This window comes from Condylura cristata, unplaced genomic scaffold, assembly GCF_000260355.1.
Source record: "Condylura cristata isolate star-nosed mole 26May11 unplaced genomic scaffold, ConCri1.0 scaffold00002, whole genome shotgun sequence".
Lineage (NCBI taxonomy): Eukaryota > Metazoa > Chordata > Mammalia > Eulipotyphla > Talpidae > Condylura > Condylura cristata.
In genome coordinates this window covers 37226722-37239085 of record NW_004567103.1, presented here as the reverse complement: position 1 = coordinate 37239085, position 12364 = coordinate 37226722, and the positions used below count along the sequence as shown (strand labels likewise).

At 32.9% G+C, this 12364-nt stretch overlaps 1 protein-coding gene across 1 annotated transcript in view; it reads right to left on the bottom strand.

Moving 5' to 3' along the window:
* NCKAP1 (NCK-associated protein 1) overlaps window positions 1–12364 on the bottom strand; it is an 82015-nt gene that overhangs the window by 6864 nt on the left and 62787 nt on the right. The window contains exons 25-28 of the mRNA XM_004674464.2: window positions 7644–7737; window positions 3912–3994; window positions 3369–3449; window positions 1178–1271 (exon numbers count right to left, since the gene is read on the bottom strand). Of these exons, the coding sequence (XP_004674521.1) occupies window positions 1178–1271; window positions 3369–3449; window positions 3912–3994; window positions 7644–7737 (352 nt within the window). The remainder of the gene's footprint in view (window positions 1–1177; window positions 1272–3368; window positions 3450–3911; window positions 3995–7643; window positions 7738–12364) is intronic.

Below are 12364 nucleotides of genomic sequence, written 5' to 3'. Positions count from 1 at the left end.
AAAAAAAAAAATCACTCGAAAGTTTTAAAGACATGATCCTTTCTAAAATTAATTAATTATAATACATAATCAAATTGTGGATAACCCATCTTGGCAATTATCTAGTATCTGGGTACTTCTAGTTACTCTATCACCATATATAACTAAGAATTGAACATAAACAAAGGGCGAGATGTTTCAAAAATTTGGTTGATCATAAAGAAAAGAGCTATAGCATGTGACTATAATACTATACTGTATGATTGAGAAAACAAAAAGCAGTAAATAAAACAAAAATACACAAAAACTGATAAACTTAGCCAAATACCATACATAGTACATGCATGGCAAGGAAGGCCAGATTAATGCCAGTAAAAGATGAAATATTATTTACTTGGCAGACAAACCTGTAACTATTTAGAGCATTTTGGGTACTGCCTTTGAAAAAGTTGACCTTAAAAACTTTTCAGGTGTTTAATATCATTTAGTAATGCACAGATATTTGTGGTAAGTAGGGCCTGTACACCAGTTCTGTATGCACTAGTAAATAAATCTTTAAAAAAAAAAAAAGACACCCTCTTTTAGATATTAATTTTGCTATCTAATGGATCATCTCCATCAATATGCAAATGCAGTTCTCTTGATTTTACTGCAGCCTCTAGCTACTGCTATCTTATGATCTCTTTCAGAGAACTGTTTTATACTTACTCCAGTTTCTTTTAGGAGAGTCTCTTAAGCCCTCTCAAATTAACTTTTCACTGCTAAAATCTACTGACACTTTTCTTGCCAGCATCAACCATTTTACTCCACATAATTGATCATCCCCTTTCCACATCCCTAAAAGCTACTCCTCCTTGGCTTTTCTTTCAGATTATTGTTTTGGTATTACCTCAATTTCTCCTTGAGTTCCTAAAAGTAGGAGTGTCCCAGGATTCAGACTCCAAACCCCTTCACTTCTACATCACATTTGATGGCCTTACAACTCTCAATTTAGTCTTGTGACTGAATATTATCTAATGTCGTTGCTATTACATAATCTTTGGAAGAGATCTTTGTCTCTTCTATACTAACAGATCAAATATCAGAGAAAAAAGCTTGACATAAAGCAGGCATATAAAAGTAGATAGTATCACACCTAGTATATGTGTTGCCTGAACATTTTAACTAAGATTACCAAATATTTACAAATGCATTTTACCTGATTTTTGTGAGGACAGAGCTACCACCAATGCAGGATCAATCTCACAAGGTAACCCTGCAGCTGATGATAACTCATATACATTCATTGCAACCTAACAAAAAGAAATAGAAGTTAAAGATTAGAAATACTCTAACAATTTTAAAAAAAATCTCATTTAGTAAGAAAACAAAAGACATAATGTTTAAATTAGTGTTCGTCTATAAACATTTGATAATTTCAGAAATGTAGAAGCAGGAACTACACAGCACAATTAACCTACAATAAAGAGATAACCACTCTGTATTTCCAACTGTTAGGCTAAACAAAACTTGTATGCTTTCTCTGGCAAATTCCAAAAGAATCATTCTAAATTTATTATTTTTTCTTAGAGGCATGGACATGAAATATCAAGTAAAAATATGAATAAATGAACAAAAATGAATCAGAATTAATATATCTGTCCATACTTTTTAAATGAAAATTTAACATGGTTCAATGTCTAATCATATCAAAATACGGCAAATAACTTATTACATTAAGATTTTTAGGAGTACTAATAATTTCTAATGATTAATTTCTTGTTAAAACATGGATTTCAAGTATTTAAGATATTTACTATTACTATTCAGTAATTCAGTTCAAAATTAACTGTATAACTATTTATCTTTGATAATACAAAATAACCTCTAAGATAGGAAGTTAAATTATACAATTTTGACTCTTAAAACAAATGAATTGATACAGATTAGGTTCTAAATAAACATTTGTGATCCATTACTAAATCCACACAGAAAAATTAACTCAAAATGTATCACAGGCTTAAAAGTTAAAAATATATAAAGTACAATAAAAAACACAAAATAAAGTTTTCATGACTCAACAATTCTACTCCTGAATATATAACCAACAGAAATGAAAGAAATGACCACACAGAAATTTGTACATGGATATTCATAGTAGCATTATTTAAAATAGCTAAAAGCGAGGGTAAAACACTCTAAATTTCTATGAATTTATGAGAGGATAAATATAGTATATGCATACAATGGAGTATTACTTGGTGATGAAAAAGTGAAGTACTGATACAATCATGTGTGGCTTAATGACAGGGATACATTCTGAAAAATGCATCATTAAGCAACTTCTTCCTTGTGTAAACATTAAAGAGGATAATCACCCAAATCTGGATAGTACACACCCCCGCTACATGATATAACCTATGAGAATGCTTTTCGTTTATGTAGTCTACTGTTAACAGAAAAACTGTTAAGCACCATATGACTGTACATGCTATAAAACGATTAAACATTGAAAGCATGTTAAAGTCAAAGAAACTAGTGAAAAGGCTATATATAACGTGATTTATAGGAAGTGCCACGAATAGGCAAGTCTAAAGCTATAGAAAGTATATTACTGCTTCCCTAAGGGTGGGGACTGAGCAGACATAGGGAGTGAACTACTAGTGGGTGTAGGGTTTCTTTTGGGGTGATAAAAATATTGTAAAACTGACTGTGGTGATGGTTGTACAACTCTGTGACAATACTAAAATTCATGTAAATGTATACTTTGGGTAAATTTAATGATAGGTGAAATATAGTTCAATACAATTATTAAAAACATGCTTGATTTTAATAGATCAAGTTCTGTTGAAAGTTAGCTGTAAACACAATATAATTATATTAGGTGACAAGAAAACTGGATGGTAATAATGATAATCTGATAATAATCTGCATACCAGTGTCTTCTTAGGGACTGTTGTGTTCTTAATGTTTTCATAATTTTTTTCTAGTGTTCTCATTATAAGTAATTTTTAACTCTTCAAACATAGTTTTCAAGAATAAAATCACAGGATAACCTTTGATCTTAAATATTTATTCGGTGTGAAGAAATGTGTGAATAACAAAGATAAAGAAAACAAGACCTTGGTCTTCAACATATTTATAATATAGTATTAATTTAACTGGAAAACACAACTATAATACAACATAGAATGTTTAGCAATGAGTTTTTAAAAAGTTCTTTGGCAACACTAAGAAAAAAGAAATTCTTTATCATTTGAAGACCAGGGTATGTTTTTCAGAAGATTGCAACTGAGTCAAGCCTGAAAAGTAGAATTTCAAAAGGTGGAAAAAGTAAAGGGCAGGACTTTTAAATTATGTAATTTAAGATTTCATTTTGGAAACTAAAATTCAAATGGAAGTTAAATTACCTTCATATCAGTTTCTCTTGGAATATGATCCTTAAAATCTTCAATTGAACTCACGAGAAAAGGAATGTGGTAGGACAATACCTAGACAGGACAACAAATAAGAATACAGCATTATTTTAAATGAGCCAAATGTAGAAAATATTCAGTTACTACTAGTTTTCATAAGTTATTTTATCTAGTTCCATGTGATTCTCTAAAGCACCAAGATATATAAAAATGAAATGTCTTCAATGCCAAATGAGAAATTCTGTAATGAGTAAAATTAAAAGAATAGCACTCTATCCAGGCAAATACCAAACAAAAATGAGTTTAAACAGGTTTGGTTTCTTTATATATAGCTTACTTCATGTAGCTATGAAAAAAGGATATTTAATTTTACCAATGACAACTATATATTTAAAGGATAGCTTTTAAATTATAGTAAATTAAAAAGGTTTATTTGAATATAGGATATAGATAGATAGATAGATAGATAGATAGATAGATAGATAGATAGATAGATAGATAGATAGATAGACAGACAGATACATAACAATGCCTTACATCTCTAAGTGCTTCTTGTGCCAATGATCGGAAGGATAAAATTACACCAATTATGGTCATCCTCTTCAAGACACTGTCAACAGCTAAATTTGAAAGGGAAGAGAAGAATTAAGTGTTAACTGGATTCTTTTTTAATCTTAAATAAAACTCTTAGTTATAACACTCTCATGATGAAATACGACAATATGACTACAACAAATGATTAAGGAGGAAAAGATAATGGCAGCTGATATTAAATTTAAGTAAGTAATAGTATACTTCAAATGGCGTGATAACTTTTTTAAATGGTTTGTATGGTCCACCAGAATCTGCAACAGTCATTAAGAAATCACCTATATAATCTTATCTCAGGAAGGGTAGAGTAGGAAATACACTAAAGGAGAAAAAAGAAACTGATCAAAGTGGCTATGAGTTATTTCCCAGATAGCTCTAGAACTTGAAAATATCAAATTCTTAAGCTGTTGATATCTTAGATAGTCAAGAAATTAAAAATGACTATTAGGATAAAAAGCAGTTTTGGCAAGATCCAGATAAATGTACAGTAATGATACAAGTTCTGAGAAACTTCACTAAGATATCTCATTTAACTCAATGTCTACTGGTTTATTTGACAAATCTATGTGACCCCTGGCACTACCCCTCATAATTTCCATTAACAAACTGCCATGAACTGAATATCTGTATCTCAAACTCAATTCACAAGCTAAAATCCTATCCCCAAAGTTGCTGTCATTATAAGGTAGAGACCAGATGAGGTGTTCAAGTCAAGAATGTGGAGCTCAGTGAAGACACTAGAGAGGTACCTATCTCCTTCATCATGTATGAAAACTCTGCACTCCTAAAAAGGGTCCCCCCACAACTACGCCTGCACTGTAATCTTGAATTTCCAGTATTCACAAATGTGAGAAACAGATTTGTTATTTATAAACTATCCAGTTTGGTATTTTTATCACAGAAGCCCAAACAGGCTAAAAAACATTCTAAGAAACAAATACTAGACCAGTTTCTGGACATACAAAAAGGTAGTGGGAGGAAAAATGGCTGGCAGGAGGTTAATCCAAATAATGCTTCTGATACCATGCTAAGGAATTCAGACACCCTTTAAGGAATGAGAGGGCTGTTCAGGGTTTTTAAAATCTAAAAGGTTATACAAAAAGAAGCATGTTTAGAAATATTACTCAATATGGGAGATGGGTTAGAAAGGGAAGAATGGATATATGTTAGGAAGCCATGAATATAATTCACAAAATAAAATAAAGCCTATAATGAGAGCCAGGGGACTAGAAAGCAATGCATCAAATACCTAAAGAAGGTAACAAAATAGTCAAGTAGACCAGGTGAAAAATAAAATGATGAAAGGGAAAGACTGGAGTCAACCACGTACTGCCATGTGGGAAATAACTGACCAGGTTTTTATTGCAAAGTCAAATGTTTAGACTTTTGTGTGATAACTCCCAATTTGTAAACATTAAAAAAAAATTTAATGTGCCATAAACACTAAAGAATGTCTTTGGCTCAAATGTGTGTGACCGACCAGGGGCCTCCCTGGTGCACAATGGGATACGCTGCAGCACTATGAAGCTATCCACAGCCATTGCAGCATGAGTTTGAACCCAGCCAGGGAAGTAACCCACATGATGCAGCAGATCTCTGCTGCCTCACCCACTGCTCCCTCCTACGATGTATTTCAGTAGATCTGCCTGTTCCACTCCCCACTCTGTTTCTGGTGAATCCTTTCACTGTCCCTCCCCAATCTCTGGCCTGCACCACAACTCTTGTATGCATAAATGAAAAAAAATCTTAAAAAAAAAAAAAATGTGACCCACCAATATGCAAACACTTGCATGATACAGCTATTTAATTGGAATGTGGTAACCGGAAGAATCAGTGAGTAACTCAAATTTTCTGATGTGAGTTACTAGTATAAAATGGCCAATGAAGAAGGGTAGCAGGGCTTTTGCTCTGCACAAGTCAGATACAGAAAACAAATAAAGAAACTGATTAGAAAACTAGAGATATCAATGACCTATAACAAAAAAGCTTAATAGAAACAGAGAGGGTTGTCATATGACCAGCATGGTGTTGAGTAATGAAATGATAACTTCTGAAATACTGCAAATTTGAAGTCTTTGGATACAATCTCTAGGTTTGCAGATGGTTGCAAGGTCAGGCCTGAGAGGGTAAATTTTAAAAAGGAATTTTTGATTACTAGAAAATGAAGATCTGGAATAGGAAGCCAGTTATGAACCTAGCTCCTAAAAACAGTGTCAGAAAACAGAAAGTAAGGAATACAGATATTAATTAAATTTGCTATTGCTATATTTTTTAGACCAAAAACCCCCAGCAAGTTCTACAATTAAAAATAAATTTCAGATTTCTTCTAATTCAGAAATACTAATAAATTATTTTCTTTTTGTCAGTATTTCAAATAATCAGTTATGAAAATAAAACAATTATTAAAGTAAAACTTCTGGATATGAGGTGAAGGAATCACAATGGTAGTGATCAGAAATAAAACAGTATTTTGCAAAATAGTTCAACTCAATTTGCAAAAAGGTGGTTTCCTCTGCTCCCCTAAATAAGCCTCCTTTGAACAGATTGTTTACCAAATAATAAAAAAAGATTTAGTAAATTCAATTTCAATAAAAATTATATAAATATGGGTCATCAAAAAAATCAGTAATTTAGAACTTGATTTTTTCAATTCCATTAGTCATTAATCACCACTATTATACACAAAATTAATGTAAACAGAATCTATAAAAAGGTTTGCATATTTTGTTTTACAAACCTGTAAATTCTGTTTGAAATTTTAACAAATTCTATCTTGTTAAAATTCCACAAAGAGGAGTTAAAGCAATAGTAAGTGGGCACTGAACATGACAGTGAATTAACTGCTTCTAATAGATGACATAATCAAAAGGTTAATTAGGCAAGTAGGAGTTAAGAAAAATTGGGTGGTCAAATGAGTATTAAAAAGTACTAAGATCATAAAAAGAAACAAAAATTATAAAAGAGAAAAGACTAGAAAAGGTAAGTATACAGTAAAACAATGAACAAGAGATCAGGTATAAATCTAAAAAATAATTTCCTACTATTTACACTATATATGTTTACACTATATTTATTTACCATGTATTCTTTTGTGTCTCATTTTACTTACGTAGTATGTTTTTAAGATTCACCTCAAAAACATTCATAGAATATATAAGGTGTGACTATATGAACTTACAGAACAGACAAGTTTAATCTATAATAACAGAAACCAGATTAGGGGTTGCCTGGGTGATAGAAGTCAGATCATGAGAGTTGGAGGAAGAAAATTACTACAAAGGGGGACGTTCCTGGGGGTGATGGAACTGTGTATCTTGATTATAGAAATGGCTACATTAATATATAGATTGTAAAAATCCATCACACTATTCACTTAAATATGTTCACTTGACTGTATGTAAATTATAGCCCAATAAAGTTGATTTTTATAAAGAAAACAGACTCAAAAGTTAATTATCCTTTAGTGTAAGTTAATTTAGATTTAGTGGTCTCATAAAATAATTGTGATAAATCACATACTTGAAAGACCTTTCTCAAAGATTTTTTAGCTCTTTTTATAATCCAAAGAGTACTTTTAGTAACTTACTAACTGTATTTATACTTACAAATTTTGAGTAAAAGCTAAATACTGAATGCTATATACTTCTTAGTATTTAGAAAGTAATGTAAGTTACCCACATGATAATCTTTTAAAGAGTGCAGCCATCTGGTCTGGTTTGTCAAAGCTGGTCCTCATTTGTGTGAGCACATCAACATTCTCCACCACAAGTTTCTAAAAAAAAAAAAAGAAATAAAGAAAGAGCCTAGGTCAGGCATAGACCTCCTAGTGTTAAGAGATAAGCCAACGCTTGGAACATACAATCGGGCAAGTAAAAAACACAATTCATGAAATCCAAATGCTCTATGGCATAGTTTTGTTGTTGATTTGACAAAAGCATCTAAAAGTGATTTATATAGGATAAGTCAGAAAAATGCTATTAGGATTAACAGAATCAAGACTCATCTTATGCTCACAGAACAACATCAATAAAAGCAGGCAGTAAAGTGAACAGGGAAGTAATAATCTGCAGTCAAAACAAAATGAACTTGTTAAGTTTGCCTAAGGCAATCAATCAAGGAATTAAAACTGGGTGTATACAATTTGAAAGAGAATAACTTGCTGGGATATGCTACCACTTCAGGAGAATACTAAGCCAATATTCCCCAGCACATGTTATAAAATGAAAGTGTTAATTACCTAACTTCTGTTTCAGGTATCACTGAGAAAGGGAGAGATACAAATTAGAAAAAGAAGGAGGGATAGTTATTCAAGAAAAATGCAACCTTTTAAAGTACACTTTTCTTAAATAGTGCATTAGAAAGTAACAGTAAGAAGCATTTAAAAAGTGTTTTAAAAGTATTCTAACAAAAGTGAATAAAATTAATTTGATTTTGGCAGATAAGCCTGGACAGCAGTAAAACTGAATAGCTAAAATTAGAAGTGAAAAAGTGAGTGAAACATTCTATTTTGTGTTTCATTGTTGCCCAAAACTTGTGCCATCTGCCTTTCCCATTAAGCTTTGCTACTGTCAGTTCTTCCATAATTAAATTTTATAACTTATTTCTGATCTATCTTTACAAAATTCTTTCAAATTAGCATTTTTTTCATTTTTGTGTCTTTGTGGTAGTTATCAGCCTTTACTATACATCACTTTTTCCAAATAGATAAGCATGTTCCTTCTGGATATATCAACTCATAGGACTGGATGGAAAGATATAGCAAACATATTGTTAAAGTATTATAGTGCAGATATTTTTTAACAACCCAATGCTTGATGACAATGGCTTTAAGGAGAGCATAAAAATTTATATAGAGCTTATAAAAATAGGTTTTTCTTGTATCGGTGTAAATTTCATTTAGTTTACATGGTATTACTTCAGATTATTTCTCTTTACACTCCCCCAATCAGATGTTCAGTTCTGATTCCATTAGCCAAATTCAACTTCTAAAGTCACTTATTAGAATGTTTAAGGTCAATTCAACACCTGTCCCATACAAAAACGATTCAGTCAAAACAAATTCAAACTATAGTGTGCTCATACTCCTTCAATATTAATATCAAATACACCACTACAATTAAATACATCATTCACTTTACACATGACAAGAAAAATCTACCAATTAAACTAATACAGTATTTATTTTCTAGTCATCTGACTGTAAGTCACATGAAAATTTCAATAATTTAATAATATAGGATAATTGTGTCTTCAAATCATTAAATTGTAGTACATATTTAATGTAAGGTAACTGTAACCATTTTAAGTTTCTGTACTAGGTAATTTACAAGTAACTGCATTTACCCTGATCCAATTGAGGGAGGTGATAATTTAGTATGACAGCTGAGGAAAATAATGTTCAGAGAAGTTAGAAAAGTTACCCAAAATTTCAGAGATATTAAATAGTATAATTTGGAATCTGAATTCAGGTTATATCTGATTTTAAAATCCATGCTCTTAATCCCTAACAAAATGGTTTCCAGGGCTCTCCCTGGTGGTGCAAGGGGTTGGTTTTAGCACTGAAGCTACCGGCAGCTACTGCAGCACCAGATGGATCCCTGCCCAGGGAGCTGACCTACATGTGCAGCAGACCTCTCCTGTCTTACCTGCTGCTCACCTCAGCAGTGTTTCTGCTGATCTACCCATTCTGCTCCCACTCTGTCTCTGGTGAATCCTCTCACCCCAACTCCCCCCATAGTCTATACACCAGCTCTTGTATGCATAAATAAATCAAATAAACCTTAAAAAAAAAAAAAGAAATGGTTTCTAATTTTTAGAGTACATCACAATGATCTGAAGAATTTAGTAAAACACATGTTGCCAGACCACGCACATAGGCTCTGATTTATTTAGAAGAGATTAGTCTGAAGAGATTGTCTGAGTTGGAGCAAAAAGTGTGTATTTTTAACAAGTTTCAAAGTAATGTTTATCTGAGAACTATTATATCAAAAATTGTTATCCTAAAATGTTTGTACATTATTTCTTTAGGAAAAATTAATGATGTCTTCTCTTAGAAACATAATTTACATATATCCACATGTATTTTTTCTTCAACTGCATCTGAAGCATAACTACTCTCTTGATTATTTCAATATAGGTTAATGTCAGTGACAAATGAATTGAAGGCTAAAAGTGATATAGGAATTACCAACAAATGGCTTAGGAGAAACCAAGAAACAATCAAGAATACAGAAAAAAGTTGATTTTCTTTTTTAAAAAAAAAGTAAGAAACACAACACAATTCATATTTAAATTCCTTACCTTATTAACAAAAAAAATCTTCTAAGACTCTGAAAACCTAGAAGAACAGATCCCTAAAATAGTATATAATTCTTTTGCCAGAACTGGAAGTGGAACTGATTCAACTGGCACTACTCCAAATGAAATACCCAATGAATTTTAATAGGAAAGAACATTGGCAGTTTTCCCTCCAGAAAGAAAGATACAAGCTTTAACTATGAGTTCACATACATAGTGCTGACTATGTCTGGCATACAGTTTATTTACAACCATTAAAATGTAAAAATGTTTTCCTCTTTTTTAATTGGTATACAAATATACTTTGAACCCATAGAGCCTCAGATAAAACAAAAATTAAAAAAGGAAGGTTATTTTTAAGATAAAAAAAATGTAGCATTATTTGTCAGTTTAAATAAAAAGAAAAAGAAGAGGTTAACAGAGTAACATTAAAAACAATCAAAACACTCTATGTGCTAATTTCAAAAACATTAAGATGCTATTGAAGTGTCATTATACTCTTCTGTGGAGAGAGTGAAGTACAATCTCTTCAGAGGGCTATTCAGCAACACCATTTAAAGAAGTTAAATGTGAGCACTCCCTGGTGGTGCAGTGGGTTAAAGCACAGCACTGAGAAGCTAAAGCCACTTCCGCATGAGTTCGATTCCTGCCTGCCCCAGCATTGACCACATGGCGCGGCAGACCTCTCCTGACCCGCCCGCTGCTCCCCTCAGTAGTGTACTTCATCCATCTGCCTGTTCTGCACCCCTCTCTGTCCCTGGTGAACCCACTCACCCTCTGCATCTCTGGCCTGTACCCCAGTTGTGTGTGAATAAATAAATCTTTAAAAAAAAAAAAAGTTAAATGTTCAGGCCCTCCCCAGTAGCACAATGGGTAAGGGTGCAGCACTGCAAGCTAGCAGCAGCCACTGCAGTGCGAATTCAATCCTCAGCCTGGAGGTGGTCCACATGGCATGGTAGACCTCTCCTGACCTGCCTGCTGCTACCCTCAGCAATGTACTTCTTCAGTCTGCCTGTTCAATCCTCTCACCGCCCCTGCACCTCTTGTACCCCATTTCTGTATGCATAAGTAAATAAATAAGTCTTTAAAAAATAAATAAGCAAGTATCTACTGAAATAAAAACTCTTTAAAAAAAAGGTACAATTCAAAGTTCCAGAGAAACACCCAGAAACCTTATATAACTGCTCAAACAAGTATATAAACCATGCAAAATACTGGTCAAAGATAGAGAATACTATATGTGTGTGTAAAATCCAGTGTCTTTCATAAAACCACTCAAGTTAAAAAGAACAGTAAGACATAAACCTACAATAACAAAGGCAAGAGCAGAGGAAACAAAACCAACTGAGAGGTGTCAACAAATTTCCAGACGATGGAAACTGGGAGCAAAGATTAAGTGCAAGTGAGAAATCTGATGGGCAAGGTACTGTAGAGAAATGCAATGTAGAAGTCAAGCTTAAAGAATAACTCCGGATCTAGGAAAGGTTCAGAAGTTGCAGAGTATTAAAGAAAGGCTGGCTTCAGGTGAAAACAAGAGTATTATTATTACATGTTACTTGATACCCAACTTCTCCTACTTAAGAAGCTGGTGGACTCTAGATTCAGAACACCAGGGACGGGGTGGCCAGACAGACAGCATGACCTTATTATCATTACAGACTGCTACAAGATTTAAACCTCCTACCTCACTCTTTATTGACAGCTAGTGGACCTTTCACTGTCCAGCTGGACTCAGTATTTTTGAAAAATTATTTGTGGGAAGCAACTGAAGCCTAAGATGAAGATAACCTTTCTCAAGGAGGATTTCTGTCAATGTTTGCCAAACACCTTCAGGTACTACTCATCTAGAACTGACTTAATCCAAGCTTTAATAGACTTGGGGTTTCTTGGAAAAACAGCAACACAATGAGGACTAATAATCCCAGGAAAGGTAAATCATGTCCAGTTCACTGTTATATTCAAAGTATAACCTTGGATGGGTTTATAAAAAGGATGGAGAAGACACTAAGCAGACACAGTACTGATACTCTCCACTTTGGACAAGCTTTCAGTTTTGATTACCTTCCTTGTCCCAAAAGGCCAACAAAACTACAGCTTAAGGC